We start from the raw sequence: 25,533 nt of genomic DNA on the forward strand, positions 1-25,533 counted from the left end.
CGTTAAGGAAGGTGGGCTGAATGACCCTCTGAGTTTTTGATGTATCCTTAGTAACAAGTTAAAGTTAACTTTGAGGTGACTGAATTAGGTGTGATGAATCCCACTTCTAGTCTGCAGCAAAAGCCATGCAGCCTGCTTAGTGTTATGTTGTCAAAGGCTTTGGCAGAGTCAGAACTTCAAAAATCCCAGCTGTCAAGAACCAGTGGCTCATCCTCAGTCTTGGAGTATTGACTTCACTGCCTTTTGTTAGGGTTGACAGTATGTTGTGCTTTCTCTGCACATTTATTGACTTTTTCTAGTGTCATTCTGTGTCATTAAGTATGTTGCAAACCATTTGTGTGTTTACATTGCACAGTGGCTCTGTTTTCCCAAAGAAGAGCAGAGGGAGACGGATTTCCTCTAGTGCTGAGCACTGGCAGCCCTATTTGAAACCCAGCCAGCACGTAGCATTCCCAGCTCCACGTTTCTGGGCCTGAGTTGATAGTGAAGCAGCTAATGAAGGAGTTTGGGTGTTTTAGAGTAAACACAGCCTAACTCTAGAGAGTGCACTGTCCAGATTTGTTGCCAAGCTTGAACCCTCATGCCTGAAGTTTGCCTGTTTTTAACAAAAATACGTGGATATACGGATATGGACATCTATTTTAATGAGAAATTTGCTTTTGTTTGTATATGTGCATCTAAAGTAATTATTATAACCTCTGTTGGTTAATTAGATTAGCTTACTGCGGTAGTGTAGCAATTTCAATATTGACCAGAGCAACCTATGGTATACATAGTGCAAGCTGGGAGTGCCCTCTGTGATTCAACAGTGCAGAAAGAAGAGAAGAAATTGACTGTTGTCCTAGAGGTCTGAAACTGGGAGAGGCAAAGTGGAAACACATGGAAGATGTGGGGGGAGGGGGTCATTTTGGCTTTCCAACATGTTGGAGCAATGTAGTTACTTTGCTGTAGAGTCAAATTATAAAAGATGGGAAAAGTAATTAATTTTCCTGCTCATGTTCCAGCAACACATCCTTTCCAAATTAACATCTTTTTGTTTGTCTTTGCAATCTGGCTGCAGCTCACCTAGTATGAGAGCTGAATTTAAGATGGTTTGGAATCTGATAACACACAGGGCTATAAGGAATTACATTTTTAAAAAATATATTCTTTATATTATTACTTTCAAAGGCATCATGTGGTTGTGTAACATTTTTGATCTTTTTGGAGGACCTGTTATTCTAGATAGTGTCAGGGTGCCTTTTAAGCCCAAAAGTAGTTATGGTTTTAAAATACAAATTCATCCTGTGATTCTTCATACTGATACTTCCACATAAGATCATACATGTGATACAAAATATCTTTAAATCCATATTAAGACTGCCAAAACAAGCACTCAAATTTTTGAAAAGTCAGGTATGAATTAACTATGCTTTAGTACCTCTGGTTTCCACAGTAAAACGGGCCTCATGGTGAGCCTTCAGCAGTGAGACTAGACCTGGGCTTGGTTCGATGTTTTCTACTCCAGTTTCGTTCTTGGAACTGCTGCAATGCTGAGTGGGAAGGTTTTCAACAAACTCAGCTGGAGATATAAAACCTGCATGGAAGATTTCAGCCCACACACTTATATTTTACAAAGCTAAAAATCTGAATACTGCTGAATCTTAACTTGGAGATAGGCCAACATATCCAAAGAGAGTACAGCTAGTATTTTCATGTCACAATCTGCAACGGCTCTTTAGGTGCAGGGCTCACCTGCTTCTCTGTCCCTTGACTTTCCTGTACAGGTGAACCATACAGATATTTGCTCCTCTGCACATGTCTGTGCTTTCAAAACCCAAGTTGAAATATCATGTAGTTCTTCCACAGTCAGTCTCTGTCATTGTCAAAGTCAATTCACGCTGCTGCGGTAATTCCTAAGGGTAATCAATAAATCATGTCATCACCTTCACCCCTCACATGGTGGGGGAAGGAAAAGAGCACTTCATCATCAAGGAAAAAGCATTCCTTCTGCCATAAATAAAAGCACAAATGCAGCAATCAATCATCTAATCTGAAGCCTTAAGTTTTAAACATCTTAACAAGATGTGAAGTCATGATTCAGGTGGGGATGATAATGCATACCAATATCCTCACCCCCTGGCAGAAGAAAGTACTGCACAGGCCCTCCACTCACTGTGCTGCAGAACGTGGCTTTCTGTGAACGCTGCTGCTTCACTGTGGGACACTGGCATGTGAATGTGAGCTGCAGATTAAAGCTAAGTAGTAGTTGATAGTGAAGAGACTGTAGCATGAAAAGGTTTTGATGATAGTAAACCAGAGGGGATTTTTCATTTCTAGCAGCTGTGTCACTGGGGAGAGGATGTCTGTCTGACTTCTGAATATTTAATAAACAGGAGGCAAGCACTTTGCATATAGCCAAAATGTTACTACAGTACAGAATGTGAACGTGGCAAATGCAGGCTTAAAGATCATATTGATAATGAAGGCAGATAATGAACGATAACTAGCTCAGCAGATACAGGTGATGATAGGAGCCTGTGTCTCTGGAAAGGAATAATAGCTGTACGTTTTCAAGTTCTTCAGTTTGGTTATATCCCTAGCCAGACTGTGTGATAACAGCAGTACAGTCTCAGAATGTTAAATGATGTGGAACAAAACTACTCTGTGATACTCAGTTAAGGGTCACCGCTTTCAACCTGACAACTTTCTAAGCTATACGTTTCTCTCTTTTTGACTACTAAGCTCATGGACTAATTTTCATTCTTCTTTCTTTTTTGTAGGTGTTGACTTACAAAGAAGAACAGCTAGTCACCTTCTTGAGGAGAAAGCAGCCTGTGTATCTGCTGCTGTATCCGATGAGTCTGTAGCTGGAGACAGTGGTGTATATGAAGCTTCTGTGAAACGGTAGGTTTGAGAACTAAAGCAGATCTTTCCACAAAAAAAATTAAATACATCTGTAAGCAGCTATGATAAACCACTCACGCTGGTATTATATTCTTGCCTTTTTTATAAATACTTTGTTCTTCCATGTTGAAAGGAAGGCACATTTGCCAAACGGTGAAGTGCTTGCCTAACTTGGTGCAGTAGTGTTAACAGGCTGCCTTCTGATCTTGGGTTTTTTTCTTGCTAGAAGCTTTCCGAGGAGAAGAGCTGGATGTAAACTTTAGAGGTTCTGCCATGCAGCTGTATTGACTCAGAGTAACTCCTGTTATTTCTTATTTTGTTTAGATACAATCTTAGATTGCACAGTGTTTTTCAAGAAAGCTAGAGGAAAGATAGGAAAATCCTCAGTTGTAATGTTGGCATAAAAATAATCCAATTTAGGATTTAGTGCTTCACCGTGGTGGAGGAGGATTTAAGAGATGTATTTGCTGTTGTTGCTTTTTGACAAGATGTAACTTCTGCAGGATTCTTCATACTAGTTTATATAGTATTGTCTGTGAGAATACTGAACTTCAGACTACATAACAGAAGACTCTTGCAAACTATGAGAGAAACTAAAATCTTTATTTTTCACTTGTTTCGTCAAGCTCTTGACATTAAGAATTTTTTGTCCTTTTGAATATTCAGAGAGATTATTCGATTATATATATTCAAAAGGGATTTCTCCTGAATTGCTGCAATGCTTATTCAGTCTCTCCTGAGGTCATGGACCCATATTTTACCCTGACCTCTGAATCTTAGTAATACTTCATTGCATGTCTTCAGTTAGACCTAATGCAACATGGTATGCTGAAATAAACATCCATCTGTTAAAAACTCAGCCTTCATTTAACTGAGAATTTAGTTTCAGTTCTGAGCTAGTGTGATAGAAACTTCCAGTGATGTCCAGTGGATAGAAATTAACAGACATTGGACCAAAAGCTGTGGATGTTCTGTGGAGCAAGTCTTCTGATGTCCTCGCCAATGACTGCGAGTGGTAGAACAGGTGGAAAATGGAACAAAATCCTGTTGTCTTCCTGTTGCTGCTCAGGAAAAGAGGAGAGAGAACAACTGCATCCCCTAAGCCCGTGTACAAAAGGAAACTATTGCCCTTTCTGCAAGCTGAGATTTACAGACTGTAGTTATTCCAGGATAGCTCCAGGTGTGGGTACTCTTTAATTATTACTTCGTAGGAAGTCATGAAGAGGTAATGAGTGCCTCTGCGAGCTGCTTATGTTCAGTAGCAATGTCTCTATGAGCACTGCGTATGGAATGACTTACAGTTTGTCAGTGTGCTTCTGAAGTTATAGTACAGTGGTTTCTGCTATGTAGACCACTCCTTTGTACTGAGTAATTTAAGGCAGAGGAGGAAATAAATACACTCTATCCAATTAGCTATCAGCCAGGAAATTAACAGTGAAAAGGAAACCTCTAAATTCTGAGTCTTAAAATAATGCTGTCGTGTCTTGTTGGGCTGTCTGTGTCATTCTCCACATTTCTTACCTTGACATTTTGTATCTTGATCTTGTTTATCGATCCCTACAGTCTAGTTTTAAAAATCAATGGAACACATTAAATCCCACATCCTTACTCAAACCTCCCAGAAAATGAGCGGAAATTATTTTGCCGTAATTTACTGTAATTCCGTTCAGTGCTAGAGTTGCTCTTCAGCTGCAAGAGTTGAGTCCATTTGGTTCTTCAAATGCTTCTGAAAACAGTCTCAGATAAAAGGTATTTCAATAAGTTGCACAGACACCTCTTCATGTCAGAGAGCTCCTGCTTCTCAATTAATCTCCAAAGCAGTATTTCATGTATAGTTTACTCATAGTGTGATATTTATTACGGATTTTCATTCCCAATTTTGTGTTCAGCGGGATAAAGAAGTACTAAGTATGTATGGGAAGACATCATATGAGTTTTTCTCTCACCTGTTAGTCTGGCCTGCTTCAGTGATCAGCCTTAGGCCTTTCTGACTCACAACTGGAGTTGTCGAACTGTTCAGGCAGCGACTGTCCCTAAAACAGGTATTGCTGTTGTGTAGGCTCAGAAATTCTCATTTGGAGAGCATGCTGCAATTAAACCAGCCTGTTTAGGAGAAATGTACATACATTTCATGCATGCATACCTTAATTACTGCTGAAAGCTAGCTATAATAATTTTCCTAAATTTGATTATTTGTCTGTTTGCCCTAGACCAAATGAAACTGAAGACATTGTATACAGTGAAGATGATGCAACCACTCTAGAGGCTGCCCAGGTACAAACAGGACTCAGGTAAGTGACCAGCAAAGGGCAATATTTCTGTTCGTACATAAATGTGAATAGTAAACTTCTTTCATGTTGTCTTTTTATAACAGATACGACCACAGGAATTCAAGTTTTGTGATAATCGTAGTACAACTCAGAAACCTGCCAGCGCTTTCTGTCCCCCTTGGCTCTAAAGTGTAAGTCAAACAATCCCTGAGCAGTAATAGTGAAATATGGGACTATAATAATAAATTGTACAAATTTGCCAAAGGAACGGATTGATTTACTGCTTAACAGCACTAAAATATGTATAATACTTTTCAAACTGTAGTAGCACGGAGCTCTTATGTATTCCAGCAATACGGCAAAAAAAAGTGACCACGAAGTTTCCACATTCCTCTAAACTGGAAAAAAGACTGATTTATTTTTTTTTAAATGATGCTTCATTTAGTGTTTCTAAACATTCTGTAGCTTTTTGAGCAAAGAGCACCTATTCTGTAGTGTCTAAAAACATTCTTTTGATACTTTGCCATTCAGCTCAGAATATTGCTTTTTACATGTACGTGGCATTTTGATGTAAAATGATGTTAAAATAGTATGTGTCTTTTAAGGGAGCTTTTAAAGGTAAGGGGTAATTTGATGAATTGCAAGAGAACAAGCCCAGATACATTGAGATACACCATCCCTAACAACTGGCACTTGGAGGTCTGTTAAGAATGAATTCCTGTGTTGAATTGGACCAACAGGAAAGGTCTAAACATAATTACAGTAGAAATCGTGTAGAAAATGAACAAAAATACCTGGATGTTACCCCTGAGATTCTAATCCAAAACTCTCATCTGTACAAACAAGTACAGCTTGCCTTGGCTCCTTGAGGACACTTGTACCTTCAGTGAGCTTTTTTACAGACTAGGAAGATATCTTAAACTGTTGAGATGCTTAAAAAAAAAATCAGCAGAGAAACATGTTCAATTCTTAGAAAGTTTGATTTTCTTGCTGGTTCCCTTCCCCCTGTCCTCCATCACCTTGAATTTCATTGGCAGATCAACAGGAAGTCACTGAATATAGAAAGGATGGATAGGGATACAGGCTTGGGTGCTTGCTGGATTCTTCTGTTTGTTTTTAATAACAAATGGTTTTCTGCTACCATCCTTCTCTGACCTCCATCTTTCCTTTGCTGACCTTCCAAGACCACCTACATTTAGCACAAGAATATAGAAAACATGTAGAAGAATAAATTGATACAGCTGAGAACCAGATAATGTAGAATATAGAAAGAATGGGAACAAAATGTTCAGTAAAATAAAGCTAGGTCATAGCTGGCATCTTTTTAGGAATGAAAGTATAAAGTTGTAATTAGTAGTCAAGCATCTCCAGTGCAGGAGCCCAGACCTGCTGCTGCTAAAAAGATGTAATAAAACTAAAGCTACTCAAAACAAGGAGGAAGAAAGGATGGAGTAAAGGAAGGACCTTGCAAGTAGTGTTTTTTTCTGTCACTTGCCATTGTGTGGTAACATCTATATACTGTACAGATACACACAATAATAAAATTTGGTCTGGAAAATAATGCTGTGTTATAACTATTTTTTAGAACATCAAATTTTATAGGTTAGTACTTTATTGAACCTTTACACACAGAGGAATAGATTTGACATGAGGTCTTGCTGTGATATCTGTTTCTACACTGTTTGTAAAAGCTGGTTACTTTTAGAGTAGGTAGAGCCAGCTGAGTATTTCTTATTTGTCAGGATCATTTTTTCATCAGTTGAGAAACCATATGTTTGTCACAGCAAGGTCTGAGGCATTTGTTGACTTTTTAACCTTTTTAATTCAATGAAAGTATGCACTCCTGTAAAACAAAGCCAGTGAGCAGTCTTTTATTTCTCTTTACCCCTCCTTCTGGCCTGATGGCAATAAATTGGCTAACAATTATTAAAAGAGAGCTCCAATGAACCACCTTTTGAACATACTTTTAATAAACCTTATCTTCTATTCTTACCTCTTGTCTAAATGTTTCCTAATTGCTTAATCATTTCAAATGGCTGTTTTCAGTAAACCCTGTGAATTGCTCACCTGCCGTTCTGTGGCTGCAGCACCGTCGTCGCTGGAGTTGCATGACACTGATAAAGCCTCCCTTTGGGACTGCTTGGTCAGAGTGCTGGGTGCCTGCTACCCGGGCCAGGCGTGCAGACCAAACAACCTAGACCTTACTCTTTGTCCCACCAGGCTGGCCATAGCTGGGGAATGAAGACAATGCCCAAATTCAAATAAGAAAACTAAATCTCTCACAGACCTAATTGCTTTTAGTTTAATTAATGTAAAACTAAATTTTTAATAATAGTAACAGTATGTGCAAACTCATTACCAGAAAATATAGGAATAACACTAGAAATTTTGGGAGGAAGTTTTTTCCAGAATCATTTTCCTTGGCCCACTTTCTCTTCTTGCTTTAGCTAGCTTCACTGCATTCTGTTCTACAGTGACTGTCAATTATATTTAAAGTGAGTACCAGAAATAGACTAATGCACAGGCACAGAAAAGTTGTAAAACAATTACTGTGCTCATTCACGTGTGGGAGAAGCTGTGCAATAGATAACATGTACAGATTGCATTAGGAATGTCTTTATCAAGCTGCTACTAAAATGAGACCTGCAAGCTAGCTGGTATTACCTTTATTCACAAAATATCCATTTGTATTGGTTACATAAAAAGAATGCAGCTGTGTAACTGTTTCAGGTTGTTCCCTGTGCTTCAATTTAGGCTTGCAAGATGCATTCTAAGTCTCACTCTAATGTATGTTATGAATTGATCTTAAGCAGCTATGGCCCTGGCTATTTTTATCTCATTTTCCATAGTTTTCCTGATTTCTTTGGAGGTTTTGTTTTGTACGTTTCTTTGAGAGATTGAAATTGATCACTGCTTCTTGGTGCTGCTCACATGGTTCTAACAGTTTTTTACATTCATCCAATTTTTTCTCGGTTTTTAAAGTAACAATTAAGATCATGTTTCCTCCTGTCTGTGACAGGATATTCAGTGCTTACCATACCGAACCAGAGAGTAAATTTGAATAGAGACAGAAATAGCTACTTCTCTTGCAACAACCTTACCATGGACAGAAATTCCTTTTTGGGTGATGTTTCTGCAAGGGGCAGGAGGAGTTTCTCGCTCCTCCATTTCACCTTTTTTCTGTTCCAACTGGTCACTATTTCATTTTCTTGCCCTGCTGTCCTTTAGTTGATGGAGTCAACTACCACATGTCACCAGCAAGTGCTAGTTTAAATATGCGCTCCTCCGTTTCACCTTTTTTCTGTTCCAACCGTGACTGGTCTCTATTTCATTTTCTTACCCTGCTGTCCTTTAGTTGATGGAGTCAACTACCACATGTCACCAGCAAGTGCTAGTTTAAATATGGGTAAAGACTATGTTTTGTTTCTGGCAGGTATATTAGAGTAGCAGTGCTGCCATCCTCGTCTGATATCAGCTGTCTGTTCCGCACAAAAGTTCATCCTGCCGTGGACACCATTTTATTCAACGAGATATTCAGAGTAGCCATTTCCCAAGTAACACTGCTACAGAAGACACTGAGAGTAGATGTCTGTGCTGTCAGTAGAAGTCGTCGGGAAGAATGCTTGGTATGCGCTTTTATTTCTGGCTTTTTTTTTGGCATGTGTTTGTTTATAGTGTCACCTCTTCATCTGATGGTCAAGACTGCTAAAATTCCCCAGTGCTTAGAGATGCACTCTGAAGCATAACTTTGTTGTTGCTATAGTATTTAAAATACTTCCTTCCTCTGAAATTCCTGATACAGAATCTAATCCTGGATGGAGGTTTTGGGAGGTATTTTGATAATTGTAACACAGACAACTCTTTAGTTACAGATTGATGTTCTGTCTTTTGCCATTTTATACATAAAAAGAACCCATAAACTTCATTGTAACATTACTCTTAACACTAGGTTTTAAAGTAAAAGCTGAGTAAGAGCCACAGCATGTCAAAAAAAAGCAAACCCTCATTATCGCAGTTTGTTATGAAGAACAAACTAAATTACATTTTTGCATGCTGTTGTAGATTATATGATATCCACCTTTTCAGTCTTTATGATCTGTAGAAATAATAAAAAGGCATGACATTCATGTTGGAAACTGACACTTCTTAAATTTTGTTGTTAATGTGGTCATCACCTAATAAGTAATTGCTTCGTTTACTTTCAAATTGCTCTTGCATGGTCTAGCACAACTCAGTTTAGTTTTTCACCATGAGTCCAACTCACTGGCACAGTGAGCTGTTTAGTTACAACATGCTGAAGTGATGCTGGCATCTGTTGGGGTTTGTCTGCTCCAACTACTGGGAACAGCTTCTCGCTTTCAAAAACACAGAAGTTAATCCCTGGGGAATGTGTTGGCCTTTTTCCCTGTGTAAGAGGTTTCCCCTCAGGTAAGGGAAGGGCAGCAGAAAAAAGATGCAACAGAATGTAGGATACAAAGGTGAAGGAAGAAGCTACACAACAACAATGAAAACCCACAGGAAAGACATAGGGTTAAACATAAAATCAAAAGAAAGATGTAGGAGTACCACCTCTAGCAGAAAGTCCTGGTCAGCATGACCAGAGTCTTCGCAAGAGCTGTGTCTGCAGCCCAGTAGCTGTGAAGATGATTTGCTTTGTCAAAGAGCAGAGGACTTTAATCTCCAAGGCACGGCCCAAACACATGTCATAAGTTTTCCCAGCATGAAAACCCAGTGGATGTCAGTGCTTGTCCAAATGAAAGGATTTCTTAATCTCTTTTACTGTCTTTTCATCTGCTTCCTCACTGGTTAGAGCAAACAAGATCATCTGTTATTGTTTGCTGTATTGATGATTTTTGTGGTGGAACAACTGAAACATTGACTGAAACTTGCTGCTCCGTGCGGTGCTGCCGCAGGTTTCATTGACACAGTGTTTGGTTATTGACTGCTGTAGAAAGCTGAGGTGTGCAGCACAGTGATGCAGGGGGGCTGTGTGCCTGCGGGTGGGGAGAGAGTCTGCAGACTGAAATAAAAGATGACAGAATGGACAATGTGAGGAACCTTTCCAGGTTCTTCCATTTCTTCATTTTAACTAGAAGTGGATGGAAATAGAAAATTGTATATTTAAAAAAGCAATTAAGATTCATGTCAAATTTGTGCTGCCTGTTTTAAATGATAAACACTGTAGAATTCATTTTCAGCTCTTTTGCGGGAAATGAACCAAATTTAAACAATTTTATGCCCCTTTTTTATTTTGTGCAGGCTGGGACTCAGATCAGTCTGGCAGATTTATCATTTGCCGACAAGACTTGTACTCTGTGGTACAACTTGTTGCCTTGCAAGCAAATTCCTGGCCAAAAAAACAAGGAACAAAATGAAGAATCCATGTTTCTGTTAAGCAAGCAGTCATTGGATGCATTGGACTTGGTGAGCAGCATGTTCACTATTACTGTAATAGGAGGAAAAAAGCCATAGTTGTGCTGTTGCACTGTGGATTATTTGAAAATGTGAATTGTACTCCCCTGAACATCCAAGGTCCCAGCTCCCAGTTGTCTTGTAGGCCCTGTTGTCGACAGTGGCTTTGTGACCAGGCCATTCATGAGGGTTTCAGACTTGTGAGTAAGTGTGGATAGGGCAGATGCTTCTTAGTAGCATAGAAAATTGCACTCCAAATTGAAACACTTCAGCTGTGTTTCATTTTAAAAAGAATGTTATTGGACAGCTTCCTGAAGTTTACCATTTATTTTCATCTGGACACTTGAAAGATGGCTATTTATGATTTGACTCTGTATACTTAAAGCCATTGCACCAAAAATGCTGTTTATGCAAAATACATACTAATTCTTCTGGTTAAATAAGCTTTTCTGCTTTAATACCTCCTCAAGAGAACTACGTTAAAAAACAGTAACTTTTAAGAACAACCTTTTTTTACCTAGGGCCATTACAAATATGAGAGGGAGAGACGAGACATTAAAGGATGACAGGAGCATGTTTGATTCCATTATCGTTGTACAAACAAACTACTTTTGGTTGAGATTTACTCTGTACTAAAACAACCAGTTAATGTGCTACACACTGACAGTTCAAACCCCTTATACTTGTGACCTGAGTCATGTTTTTCTGGCATCAGGGAGCAGCAGGGTAATGCAGCTCTTGCAAGAGTTATCATATTTTTACCTGGTATGTATCACTCAGTTGTGGTTTCATCTTCTCCTTCCTTGTGAGCAGGATGCTGTGTCAGCTCTGTTGGAGAGGACGTCTGCTGAGCTGGAAGCAGTAGAACAAGAACTGGCTGAAGATGAGGAAGAGGAGAAGGAACAGGAGCAAAGGGGTTCTGAGGAAGACTGGTAAAGCCACTTTTCCTCCCTCCCTGCCCATGCCTGAATGATTCTGGTCATTCTTTCTACTCTTAGACAGATGAAAGGGCTGTACTTCTGTAAGAGATCATAGACTCATAGAATGGTGTAGGTTGGAAGTGACCTTAAAAACCATCTGGTTCAAACCCTTCTGCCATATGCAGTGTCAGCTTCACTAGATCATGTTGTTCAAAGCCCCATCCAAACTGGCCTTGAACACTTCAAGGCAGGGGGCATCCACAACTTCACTGGGCAACCTGTTGCAGTGTCTCACCACCACTGGAACTGGGGTAAAGTCTTGCTCTCTTGTGTGGTTAATTCATTCACCTTCTTTTTATGGTATCTTGGCTGCTCTAGTTGATGCTCCTCCATTCCATGTACATCTTCCTGTGAAACTAACTGGGGAGTCTAAGCCACTGGAGGGGGGTACTAAAATGTCTCATATAAAATATTAATTGCATTAACTATAATAAGCAACTAATAGGTTTGAAGAACTGCTGACAAAGTTCGTGTGTGTGTGCTTCCATTGATGGTCTTGATTTTGAAGAAGTTGTGAGCTTTCCCAAGAAACAGATTTCTTGCTAACTTGCTACATTGAATTCTGTTCCTCTGCAATTCCGTAGCTGCAGTGTAGAAATAAATACCTGCTTCATTCCTGGGGAAGGGGAGACTCCCTCACTGGTTTTGTGAACGTATTGCAACCAAAGTCCTTCAACGTTATCAACATGCAGCTATTGAATGTAGTGCAGTGTTGTCATAATGGTCTTGAAGGTGGACTGCAGTAGAGCTTGCTGGGTTTTACTGGAGCATATAATGAAATGTGCCTCCACGTGAGCTTTAGGGAAGCTTTTGAGCGAAGGTCTTGTTCTGCCTGTCAGGAAAATGTGTACATCGAGCGTGGGCAAAGGCCTAGGCCTTCTGATAGCTTTCTTTGGTAGGCCTTTTCAGCTTGAGAATAAGTCTGGGCTACTTCTGTTCATGCAGGTTAGAAATGCTCACAGAAGCCTCTGATGAAACTGCGGATGAAGAGGAAGATGGCATTAAGCTGGCAGTGGAAGGCAACTGTGCTGATGACACGGGGTTACTCACCGACGCACCAGAAACAAATGAAGGCAAGGACAGAGAGAACAGAGATGAGGCCCAGGAAAACCAGCAAGCTGCTCTAATACTAACACTGGTGAATATCTTAAAATACACGTTCCTACGGTATCTTGCTGTGTCTGAAGATCTGTTTCTGAGCAGTAAATGTAGAAGTCTGCTGCACCTGAGCATTTACAATGTGATGTGGCCTTTGGTGTAACACTTGTGGGTGTGTGCTTTTAACAAAATTGATGCAGTCACTTCTGAACTATGAAGAGGACATTTAGCAGGCATGCTAGGCAGAACTTCTAAGTCAAAAGATAATTAGCTAAAATATGTATCTTCACTTTTTTGTTGTATAGGGAGAATTAAAAATACAAGTGCAGCTCAGTTGCTTCAGCTTCCAGATATTTACAACTTTCTGCACATGTTTCACATTGTTTCCTTTTTTTTCCTGATTCATCTAATAAACAGGGAAAGATAGAACAGGGGTCAAGATCTTTAAATCAGTGAGGGGATTTTCTTGTTTGTTCCCTTTATTTTAGGGTGTGAAATAAGAAAATGGGCTTAGTAGAGAAGAAGAAAGATTAATGAACAGAAAATTCCAAAATGTGTCTTAAACTGTGTACTGTTGAACTACTCCCACACTACACATATCAAGTTCTAATTCCAAGTTCTTGTTAACTGTTCACTTCACTAGAACTGTTTACTTCACTAGAAGTACAATTTTTGGAACACCTTTCTGCATCTCACTGAAAACAGTGTTGTATGTGTTAAGTGCACAGGTTCTGTAAAATAGCAAAGGTAATAAGGGAAAGAATGACATCTTGTTCCTTTGAGTTTGTGACAATGCAGAAGTTCCACACCTCAGTGGACTTGCTGGAAACAGTAATTAACTTCCAATTAATGTGGCAAAACATCAAATGAGCTAATGTCTTGGTATAAAAGGACTGACAGTCTACTGGGTAGCAAGCAAATATAGATCAGAGCCCTAACTTTGCAAGAGGAGACATCAAGGACAACATCTGAAGGTTAGGCACGTGCCCAAGTGTTTTGCTAATTCTGGGCTGGACAGTGAGTGAAAGGCAGCAGCCCTGATTGTAAAGCCAGCCACCATATAGATCTCTGTGTGCCAGACCCTCCCAGGGTTGCAGCCGTGCTATTCCAGGCAGTGCATTTATCACCTGCACTTCGAAAACCGTGAACCTCATTAAATTATCCGAGTTGAAGAAAATGCTCCAGTGCACATGACTAAGATCAGAAGTGGCAGCTGCTGCAGTGCTTCTTCTAGCCTGGCTGTCAGGATGCTCTCTGCATGGAAGCCAGCACAGGCTGTGCTACCGACGGGCATGTTGGCACCTGAGGTTCCCTGTGGCGTGTGTGGGGCAACTGTAGTAGGCAGCGGGCTGTTCTGAGGGACAGCATCTAGCAGGGTCTTTACCTGGGTTCCCAAGGCTCATGCAGCTCTGCAGCTTGCCATGAAGCAGCCCTGGGTTGTGGGTGATGTACAACTGACTGTCTGGAAGAACCTTTGTGAGCTGCCCCTTTCAGCCTGCATGGGCGTTGTCTCTAGCATGGCAGAACCTTGCTGTTCTGCAAATGCAGGACAAAATAAACATAGATGTGCAAAAATAGCGTCTGCAAATGGCAAATCAAAACACTTGTTGCACTGTGGTTGCATTAGACGCTCAGCAGAGCAGCCAAGGCCTTTCTGCAGAAGCTTTGGTTTTGCTAGATACAAAGAGTATCTTCAAACGCTCTCCACGCACTCTTAACCATTTGGGGAGTTCTGTGTTTCTTTACTTGCCATAGCTTCTCTTATGTGCAGGGTGCTTTTTGCTGCTGGTGTTTTTCCATCCGCTGCGAGGTAACAAGAACACTTGTAAAATCCAAAGGCACAGCCAGGGTGTGGTGGCCTGTGTCTTGACAGAGTAGCTCTTACTAGCTACATTCCTTTTCATAGGTTGATAAGGAGACTAACACTGAGGAGTCAGTTAACGAGAACACCAGGGTCCGACCCAAGGACAGAGGCAGCTGGAGCTCCAGACAGCGTCCCTTTGTCAGGAGCAGCATGATAGTGCGCTCACAGACCTTCTCTCCAGGCGAGCGGAACCAATACATCTGCAGGGTAAGAGGGACAACACTCGGAATGAAGAGCTATTAACCAAAGAGTCATTTACTTCTCGGGAATTAATGACAGTGAGTCGTCTACCAGTTTTCCCTGCGAGAGGCAGAGCCTCTGCTTTCTCTAGATTCTGTCTTTCCATAACTGACCTGATGCAGAGTAGAACTGACTTTGAGCAGAGCTGCATACTCTTGCAAAACACCTTTACTAGGGCGAAACCACATCCCATTGGAGAGAAGGAACACAGAAACCTGTGCTGCCTCTCTGCAAAACGTGTTTCCCTGCTTGTCAGTGACTACAGCTCTCAGACAGCAAAATAATTTAAAACGTGGAATAGACTTCACTGTAAAACTGCCATTGCATTACCATTTTTTAATGTAACCATTTAAGGGTAACAGTATGCAAAGAGCTCAGTCATCAGTTTTAAATCTCACTTTGTATCTCAACTGGTTTTAAACCAGGGCAGACCAAATTCTGCTGCAATTACACCTTTGAAAGACCTGTGAGCACTGCCTAAGGGCTGAATTTTAAATGTGGCTTTGGCAACAAAGTTCTCCAGTCCCTCTAGGTCTATGTGAAATGCTGGGATCTGAACCCTGAGCCCCCAAGTTAAGGTTGCCATATGGGTGATTCCCACAGCCCTTCATACAGAGGGGGTGAGTTTGCCTTAGAGCTTCCCCCCAGGGTGCGGCCGGCCCTGCAGGGAGAGCCAGAAGGGAAATGAGCCCCAGGGGTCCTGCACTGAGTTGACAAAGGTCAGGGGTCTGCTTGGGGATAAAAGCTGGGACCACTGGCAGGGAGTCAGGAGTGTCTGGCTGTGGAGTGCACTCCCCAGAGCTTCCTGGTTCAGGCCAGACCTCCTGATTCTCCCTGGAGCTGGGCCCCAGTCTGTTTAGACCTTTGTGAACGCGGGCCGATGGGGGGAGAGTCGCCATGTGGGCACCTTTCTCTTATGTGTTCAGCTTGCTGCTCTGGCTGTTTCCCATGCCAGCTGTGGGCAGCCTCGGGTCTCTGTTTGTACCACCTGTTGTGGGCCGAGTCACGTCCTTTGGGAGGTCATTGGGGGTGGCGTCAATTATGTACCAGCTGATTGATCTGTTTGTACCCCCAGCGATCACTCATGGAATGTCCTTCTTGTCTACAATACAGTCTGCATATTGGATTCTCTTTCTGCTGGTGCTATCATTTTTGTTGGGCCTGGTCATTGGCAGAACACTATGGTAGTGTGGAGGAAAAAAAAATAAATTCGATTGTCTGCCCTGTTGCTGCTAAACTGTCTGAAAATCATGTGTTCAGAGATTTAAGCATGGTTTACTAGCTCTATAGATTTTAGTTTGAGTTTTAGTTGCAGACACACTAGAAAAGGCAATTTATATTGATCTCTGGTTTCTACAGGTTACTCACAGGTATGACTTTTTAAAATAAAACCCAAACTTTTGCTTTAAGTCCACAGTTCATTTAGAGGTGGTTGCTTTAATTATTTGGGAATATTAAAGTTGATTGCTTCTATGTGATTCTCATTGGCCTAAAAAAAAAAATCTATAGTCAGTATCTACATACTTAACTAACTATTCCATATACCCTCCAGACTGAAATACAGCAGCTCATTTTGCAGCTATCTTTACGTAACCTCGATAGATTACTGGCTGAATTCAGAACCTAGCCTTCATCTTAACTCCTATAAACTGGAAATTAGTTGTATTAGCAAAAACACACAGCCTTAGCATACTGCCTGTGGAGGTTTTTGATGGCAAGTAACACTAGTTGCTCTGGTAGTTTAGTTAGTATACACTCCTGAGGTTTTTGTGTTGGGAAGAATATTGGGTTTTTGTAGCTTTGAACATTGCTACGTCCCTGATGCCAGAAGCCACAACCTGGAAGAACGTACTTTGGATAAGCCATTCACTTTCTCACTGTGTGCAGCATTGCCTGGAATCAAAGTATGCCAGGCAAAACCCATGTCTGCACAGATGAATCTTTTGCAGTTTCAGAAATACTTGTAGGCCACTGCTGGGACCCAAGAGTGGCCACTGTAGCTGCATCCGAGTCCACGGAGAGGACTGAGCAATGTGGGTCTCCCTGGTCCCAGTCCCCAGCTTGCACCACAGGTATATGCAGCCCTGCCGGCTCTGTGGTGCTGTTCTAGAGGAAAGCACCTGCTGGACACGCTCTGGCCAAGGCCAGCTGCTCGCTTTTCAGAAGAGATGGCCTGGCCTTAAGGAAGCACCAACTTCATATGATGTTACAGCAAACACCAAGATTTTTGAGGCCTAAGGGACAGATCCAAACTCTGTTGGTGCCTTTGAAAACACTTTGAAAGTGTTTAAAGACTGCCAGTGACATTAGCCACCTGTGTGTATCCACCTCCAGGAGAGGTTCCATGGTGAAAAGAACAGATTTGTCTCTCATGAGGTGTCTTCATGTTGCAAGAGGTTGTATTTCCCAGCTCCAACTCCCAGTCAGTCCTGCGTGAGCATGCATTAGGGCTTTAGTTACAGAAATGTCACCAGAATGATTCTCATTGTCTGCCTGTTTCTGAAGAGGTGAACTATGTATCCTACAGGTAGATGCTTCTGTTTTCTCTGAAGGTTACTACCACACGTGCTGGTGCATCTCACAGTGTCTGCACTGATGTATGCAGAACTTGAGCTATAATTAAGAAACTGCTGCTGAGCTGTAGTGCATATTTTTGAGAAGCAAGAAGTGTGTCTGAAGGAAGCCGTAGGCATGCTTATGGTTGTTGCAAATAATACAGAAATACTGTTTGTTGGACAGGTGCGTGTTTACAGCAATTTACCTCCCTGTAGTAAATTTGTTAAAAGCATGCCCCAGGTGAATGAAATCCGTGGTTTATAATCTGCAGCCAGACAGGGATTTGGCAGCACTTAATAAACCCCGGTTACCTTCCTTGCATTCCTAGAGCCTACTTACTACTCATTTAGTAAGGTCAATGGTTGTCTTGGTTTAGGATTAGGAGTTCAGAGTACACAGTTATTATAGCTGAAAAACTTTTTACTTTATAGCAAGACAGATCTACGTGTATATCAATACTGAGGTTTTCTGACTGGTTCTATCAATACAGACATGTACTTGTATATGAAGGTGCTTTCTGTCTCTGTTGTGTATGCTCTGACAGCTGAATCGCAGTGACAGCGACAGCTCGACACTAGCCAAGAAGTCTCTGTTCGTGAGAAACGCCGCGGAACGGCGCAGCCTGAGGGTGAAACGGGTACGTGCTCCTGCCCTGGACGTGGTTTAAACAGGCTGTGGGGAGAGAGGGGATAACAACTTAAACAATATGCTTTATTTCAGCAAAAGCAATGCAAGTGCCACGTGTAGTCCTCCTGTAGTTTCAGGCTAAAATCTTAACATGGTGGTCTCAGTTCTACATCTTCCCCCCCAAAGAAAGCTCATGTTGTTCTAGTTGTGGCTGAAGCCAGCGGCAAGACGCTGGTGCTCAGCATCGTGGCATTTCCTCTTCAGCCTTAGCTAGTTACTGTCAAAGGGATCTGGGTTAAAGAACCCAAATATTATGAAGTCACCCAGGGTGGCTTTGGGCATTTATACCTTGAGCAAATTTTGGTGGAAAGTTCAAGGATTCAGATGCCCTTTTAAAGGGGATTTACTCTTCTCCAAGAGTGTTTGAGGACTGAAGGACAAGAGAGTAAGATTGTGTTTCTCTTGCATGGAGTTCATTCTTACATGAGTTGAGTGAGTTATATTTTAATCTTGGCTGTAAAGAAAAGAACACTTCTGTGGGAAAGGTTGTAGCAGGATTACGTTTGGCATAGGAAACAAATATTCAATAGTCTGGGATGGCTTCTCCTGCCCAGCTTACTTATATGAAAAGTCACTGTGAAAAGCAAATAATGTGAAATACACTAATGAAACGATGGGGGTTGGATGAGATCATCTCCAGAGGTCCCTTCCAACCCTTACCAGTCTGTGTGATTCTGTGAAACACTTTTATAAAATTCATAACATTATGTATTTGCTCAGGCCTTGAAAAAGCAAATGTTTATAAAAAATAACTTAGTTGAAATCTACCCACAGATTTCAGCTACACTCTGTAGTGTTGGGTCTTCTGGCATTGTGTTGCCCTGGGGATCAGGATGGGTTTTGGTTTTGTTTTTTTTTTAATTTGTCAATATATCATTATTCAACTGGTTGGAGAAACTTTTGCATTTGTTTTTAGCTAGTGACTGAAGAAAAACTCCAAAATAGATGAAGTTTTAGCTTTCTGGTAAAGAAAAACAAACATATATTTGAGCTTTTCTGACTGCATTATGTCAAACCCTAGAGTAGCCCCTTGACGTTAGCTTTTATTGCTCTGTCTCTGGAATGACTCAGCCTGTTTGCCAGCCCATCATGCGAAGAGCTGCGCAGGAGCGTCCCAGCCGCACTTCCCTTGACTTGGAGCTGGACCTCCAGGCGTCACGCACGAGGCAGCAGCGGCTGAACGACGAGCTCCGGGCCTTGCGGGATCTGAAGCAGAAGCTTGAGGAAATGAAAAGTAGAGGAGAGACAGACCTTCCCCTGTGTGTGCTAGAGGACGAACGATTCCAGGGACTCTTGAAACAAGCTGAAAAACAGGTATGAGCAGCACAATGATACTCTGTGAGTGAATACGTTTATGCCTCAACTTTTTCTGTAAACTCGTTAAAGAATTCATTCTGTCATGTGAAAAGATTTTTCCAGAAGCTCACATTTGACTAATGACACCTCTGAATTACATAGCATAAACCATATTTTTGTATTAGTCAATACAGCATTTAAACCTATAATTTGAGGTAGAGTTTTTCTAGTGCCCTCTAAATACTTTACTAATTCAGAGGAGCTAAACTCTATTATTTGGAGCAGTAGTTGTGGTTGGTGTAGTAAAATGGCATTTACTTAAATTTAATGTAGAATTCTCGGGTCGCAGCTGTGTTTCTGCAGAGGTGGGTGTGCTTTTTGTCCACCAGCGTCAGCTGCTGTGCAGCCTGCCCAGAACTTGTAGCCAAAAGGTGCTTGTAAGGTGTAGAGAGAGGCAACGATCGTTTCTGATAGTGTGGCAGGGGCACGTGGGAAGGGCAGTACTTCCACTGTGGCTTATTTCCTGATGCAGGACATACTTGTTCTAATTTTGGCAAAGGAAAGCCAAATTCTATTCTCAACTTGGTGGTCGCTAAAACAATACAAGTATATATGAGCTATCTCTAAAATGCCATAAGGTAATGGGATGCTCTCGTGGATAAAAGACAAGAAACAGGATAGAATGAGTGAGAGGCAACAGTGATAAGTTGGAACATGGAAAATTCCAACAAAATACATGAAGTTGGATGTTGTGGGGGTTTTGTTATGTTTTGGGGAGGTTGGTTGGCTTTTTTAAGTCGTGAGGATGATCACACACTGGAATAGGGGCCTAGAGAGCTTGTTAGGGGTGGAAAAAACCAAACCAGCCCCAGCCTCTGGCTGGAGATATTCAGAATGTAATTGGACAAGACCTTGAAGATTCAGCTTCTAGCTTCACCTACTCTGAGCAGGAGGTAGGAGTAGATGCCCTCTGAAGCCCCCTTCCAATCCATGTCAGCCAATATAGATCAGTTTTCAATGAGAGGAGGTTGCCTGTGACCTTCAGGAGGGATTTGTACTCTATTTATGGTTGATAGAGATTAGTGTTTTGATAACATGAAGTTATTCAGAGTAGTAAAAATGGAAAGAAGTTTTAACAAGGTGCAGAGAACCTCCTAATATGTAAGCGGTAGTTGTTGGGTTTTGGTTGGTTGTTTTGTTTGGGTTGTGCTGGTTTTTGAAAACCTGTCAGTCAATAGTCTTGTGTAAAGTAGGGAAGGGATGATCCTGATATTTACATACACAAAGCTGAGCTCTGAATTAGATGTTAGGAATGAGATATTCCAGACAGAAGAAACAAAAACATCAGCACATCAGCCACAGCATCACAGTGATCAGCAGACATCAAACAGCAAATAAGACAGGAATTATGAAGAAGCTGGAAGAAAATTGATCATTTTATGATATAAATACACGATATGCCTGTAACTTAAACATTGTTCAGTTCTGTTTCCCCTTCTCAAAGTGGATGAGAAAACTACAGAAGGTCAAAAAGGATGGTCAAAGGAAGAAACAGCTTCCATGTTAGGAGCAGCTAAATAGCTACAACTGAAGTCTATAAAATCATGAGTAAAGCAGAGGAGAGCAATTAGCCATTGTCTTTTATTATACAGGGAGCAGGGAATTGAAGAGGTGGCAGATTAAATGCAAGCAACATAGCACAACATTTAGAAACGGTAAAAATGTTATCCACAGAATGCTGAGTGCTGCAGGTTTGCACAGGTTCAAAACCCACTGTGAGAAATTCATTGAAGAGAAATCCATCAGAGATCATTAACCATAATGATAACACCTACTTCAAGAAGTCCTTGATCATCTAACACCTTAGGAGACAAAACTTTTCCCCAGCTGTTCTCCCAACTTTATTTTTATGCCCTGTTCTGTCCTCTGTCTTCCTGTCTCTTTCTCTGTCTGAAAAACCCTTGGGCAAAGTGGGGTAAGACAGCATGATGTGTAAACATCACACAGTGTGACTGTGGGTTTTTACCATCTGAATTCATTGTATGAGTTTGATCTTTCTAAGTTTTAACCCATAAAAGGAGTAGCTTATATAAAAGAAGAATAGCTAAATTTATTTAGAAATTCATAATTTAATGCTAGATACAGGATAGAAATTATCATTTTTGTCTCTCTACTTTAAAGCTATTCTCACTCTAAAGCTATTCCCTCCAGAATAGAGTATGCCTCTGCAACATTTAATATTCTAAATCCTTTGGACTTGTGCTTTCTTATTTCAGCTGGCTCGTTCCAGGTTTGTCTCATTTTATACCTCTGGTATTAGCGATCAACACTGTGACACACACTGTGATGAGGAGTAAGGGTTAATAATATACATTCCTAAAATATATGCAGGCCACAGCACAGCATTTAAGTCCTTCTTTCCAAGCTAGAAGTCAGAACAAGGATCACAGCCAGTCCACCTCTTTTGAAGAGTGCTTACAAAGTTTTTAGAAATATTCCTACCCTTCAAATCATTGCAGCCTTCCCCTGTGGAGCAAAACAGCCCTGCGAACACTGTGCTCTGCTGTCAGTGCCTCCTCGTGGGCTAGCAAAACACAGCCGCCCGGAGAATGTTCTCATAGATTATTTTTTAGATCCTGCAGGCATTATAATGGTGCAGACTAATGCAGCAGCGGGAAGTGCCAGAGAAATTGAGAGAGTCTCAAGTGAAAAATGAAACTGCAGATGTGGGGGATGTTGAAAATCGGTGGCTGCTTGCTAGCACACAGCTACTCTGCTTGAAGCCGAACGCAGAGACTCCGTACCCGCCCTCCCCTTCCCACCACACCTCCCAAAGTACAGCTAGTATGGAAAGCCCAGTAATGCCTGCAGATCAGAACACAGTAGGTAGTTCTGTGCACCAGAAGCTTTTATTTCTTCTTTAGATTACATTTTTTTGAGAAATCACACACTATTTCAAAGTTTGATCTTAAATCCTCAGAAATGTAGGTCTTCTGAAGTACTTCCTCTTTCAGGGTGCCCAAAAAAGATTCTTGTAAATATCTGTAGAAATCTTTATTTCTTTTCAGTACATCTTCTCTTTAATCTGTAATTATGTCATTAATACCACAGGTGTGTCCTCGTTACAGTGGTTTGGTGTTCAGCACAATTAACAGTTTTAGTTCAGATTCACTTTCTTCTATACAGAAACCACTGAGGAATGAGACAGGAATCAGTGTTTCAGCTTTAGTTTTGATAGTGTTTCTGTTTTGTTATCTCATATTTCAGCTAAGCAGAGATACAGAGATTGCTACCCAGCACTTAATTTTGGCAGATAAGTGCTGTTTTTTTGACACTTGCTGAATGTATGGCCAATGTATTAGTGTGCTTTTATGTATTTTATATAGATGGATAATTCACCACCTTTATAAATCACTCAAGAAGCATGATATAAATATAAACCTGGTCATGTACGTACCTTCTCAGGTGCATATCCTTGGAGACATTGGGCTGAAAGTTTCTCCAAGAGCATCCTGAAAAACTAAGAGGATTAAAACAATGAAAAAGGAGTACATGGTAATAGAGAGTATGAAAACAAAGAAATCATCTATGCCATTAACCTGACATGCAGTAGTCACAACAATCTCACATATAGTTAGGGAAAAGACAAATTTAGAACATTTTGAAATATTGTACGTTTAGCGCTTTGATGATAATTATTAACCAGGGGAGCTCATAAAACATATGGCCAGTGACATATGTAAAATTAAGACACCGGTTGTAGCATGGAAATTTATGTTCACTAACTAATAAGTAAAACAATATTTATAGGTTAATTTCATTTTAAAATCACAGCTATTTTGGAGTTAGGGACTGAAGAAGTTAACAGCAGTACAAGCTGACTAGATTTTGGGTGAGTTTTTGAAAGGGTGGTTTTCTTTCATGTAAAACACTTTCATATGAAATACCGGAGTGTGTTTCAGCAGACGGAGAGTACCCTGTCCTGCTGTGAGCAGATTTCTGTAAATACCCAGCATGGAACTGATAGCATGGACTACCTTTTGTGAATTAGTTGGGCTTGTTTGGGAGTCTTCGGGGTTGAATTCAGACATGGAGATGTGAACTCCTCAGTCACAAACCAGCTTTGAAGATGGCTGTTTCTGGCTTGGGTGTGCATTTTAATTTGCAGGAATAGAATGGTATTTTCAAGTCTGGGTGCCTAAAGTTAAGCTTCAAAAATTTAACCCCTAAGGAACTTTAGAAATCGTTTAAGAACATAAACTGCTTCCATTAAATTTTGATGGCTGTCCAAATTCAGTAAATACCATTTGTCTGACAGTCCCTGCAGTCTAGAAATGAAGGTAAGTGTATGTGCAAGGTGGCACTGCCAATGCCATGAACCTTCCACGTGTTATGGGACTCATCTGTGTATGAATGGTGGCCTTTTGTCTAAGAAATCCAGGTGACTGCCCACCTGAAAAGAGCCACTGTTCGAATTGTTGGGCATTCAGAAGCCCTTGATATAAAGTTTTGGGAAAAAAAAAAATAAAGACAACTTTTCGTAGCAATCTGTTGAAATCGGTTGTTGTTCTTTATTAGCAAAATATAATTATTTTCCCATTTACAGGCTGAACAGTCAAAAGAAGAACAGAAGCAAGGTTTAAGTGCTGAGAAACTGATGAGGAAAGCTTCTAAGGACGTATGTCGGCTACGGGAGCAGAGCCAGAAAGTACCACTGCAGGTGCAGTCATTCAGGTAGGGCCTGTTCTGCTTCTCATGCCCTTTTTAACATAGGGAAACACCTTTATTTCTAAATATAGTCCGACATACCCTGCAATGTTAGTAAAAAATCCACACACCTTGAAATTGCAAGAAACATTGGATATTTCTTAACATACCTTAGAGATTGAGTTTGGAAGGTAACTTTCCTGTGTGGGGGCAGTGACAGTATGTCAGCTCAGCTGTGACAGGGAGCAAGCAAGTTTCAGACCTCTGTGTGGCATCTGCTGTGGGCAGTAGGCTTTACTTTGTGAGATCTTTACTGTGTGAGACTTTACTGTGGGATCTTTTCTGGTGATGGCAGGTGCCTGAAAGAAGTCACCCTTGAAGGAGAAGTAGAACTGTATACATCTCATCAGGAAACTGAGTAACTGCTACTTGTGCCTTGTTCAAGACTTACTATTCAAGAAATATCCTGAATCCCTCCTTTTGGTTGCAGGAACTGCAGCCAATTACCTGATGCAATTTATCAAGTGTTCCCGCTTAGCATAAGTCAGAATGAACACTTTCTATCTCAAACCTTAATTCTAATTGGTCTGAATTCCTAAAAGGCAGGGCAGTAAGTGGCAGGCTAGCAGCTGAAGGCCACACTTCTCTATAAAGATAAATATAGAATGGTTGATTGAAAAATACAGTGTTTACTCTTCCACGCAGAACTGCAAGCTAATTTCATCTGTTTTGTCACTAATGTGTTTTTAAAGTTTGATTTCTGGATTCCTGCATAGGAAGCCTAAGTCAGCTGTTAAGAAGTGTGAGGATTTTCCTCTGTTTTAACCCGGTCTGTCGTGCGCAGTTTGGGCAGTCTGTAAGCAAATGGGGCCCATGAGGGGCACGTCTTGCAAACCACAACTGCAAGTGGTGCAGAGTCAAAGCAGGAGAGAAAGAGGGAAGGGGTTCCTCAGCGAAGCATTACAGCTCTGCTGTTTGTCTTCGGTATGAAATTCGCAGCATCTTCAGTTTTCACTTCTAGTGCAAGTCTTGAGAAAGAGTTTTGGTTAGTACTGGTTATTAGCAGTCATCACAAACAGACTGCTGCCCGAATTTACAGGAATGTGTAATAGTGCTCAGGGCATCTTTCCCTTGCACGAAGGGTGCCGTATGACTGTTTTCCTTCATCTTCTAATCACCACGCAACTAGCCGAGGAATCCAAATTACATAGTTGATTTTGCTCTGAGCTACTGTTTTTAATAGGAAAACAAGTTTTGCCAATGGAAAACATGGTTTAGTTTACTGGACAAATAGTTCCCTCCTGAGGCTGAGCTGTACATGTCCTGCTGGTGGACTCGTTCAGTGCTGTGGCCTCAGACTAATCACACAGAGGTGTTTTTGAAGCTCTCAAGAAGAATGACTCTTCTGAGCTTTAATTTTTAAGCCCCCAATACTTATCATCTGCTTTCTAGGCTGGTGGCAGACAAGCTTGTGTAAACTTGTTATGCTTCAGTAATCTCTCAGTTCATAGGAGACAGAAATGGTAACAGCACAGGG

The 25,533-nt window shown here is 41.0% G+C and overlaps 1 protein-coding gene across 1 annotated transcript in view; it reads left to right on the forward strand.

Moving 5' to 3' along the window:
- Positions 1–25,533, forward strand: part of WWC2 (WW and C2 domain containing 2) — a 49,309-nt gene that overhangs the window by 23,129 nt on the left and 647 nt on the right. Inside the window, exons 10-20 of the mRNA XM_008940074.1 lie at positions 2,763–2,886; positions 5,097–5,177; positions 5,261–5,347; positions 8,590–8,782; positions 10,416–10,580; positions 11,382–11,500; positions 12,494–12,686; positions 14,553–14,717; positions 17,851–17,943; positions 19,065–19,307; positions 23,896–24,023. Of these exons, the coding sequence (XP_008938322.1) occupies positions 2,763–2,886; positions 5,097–5,177; positions 5,261–5,347; positions 8,590–8,782; positions 10,416–10,580; positions 11,382–11,500; positions 12,494–12,686; positions 14,553–14,717; positions 17,851–17,943; positions 19,065–19,307; positions 23,896–24,023 (1,591 nt within the window). The remainder of the gene's footprint in view (positions 1–2,762; positions 2,887–5,096; positions 5,178–5,260; positions 5,348–8,589; positions 8,783–10,415; positions 10,581–11,381; positions 11,501–12,493; positions 12,687–14,552; positions 14,718–17,850; positions 17,944–19,064; positions 19,308–23,895; positions 24,024–25,533) is intronic.

This window comes from Merops nubicus, unplaced genomic scaffold (assembly GCF_000691845.1).
Source record: "Merops nubicus isolate BGI_N331 unplaced genomic scaffold, ASM69184v1 scaffold500, whole genome shotgun sequence".
NCBI lineage: Eukaryota > Metazoa > Chordata > Aves > Coraciiformes > Meropidae > Merops > Merops nubicus.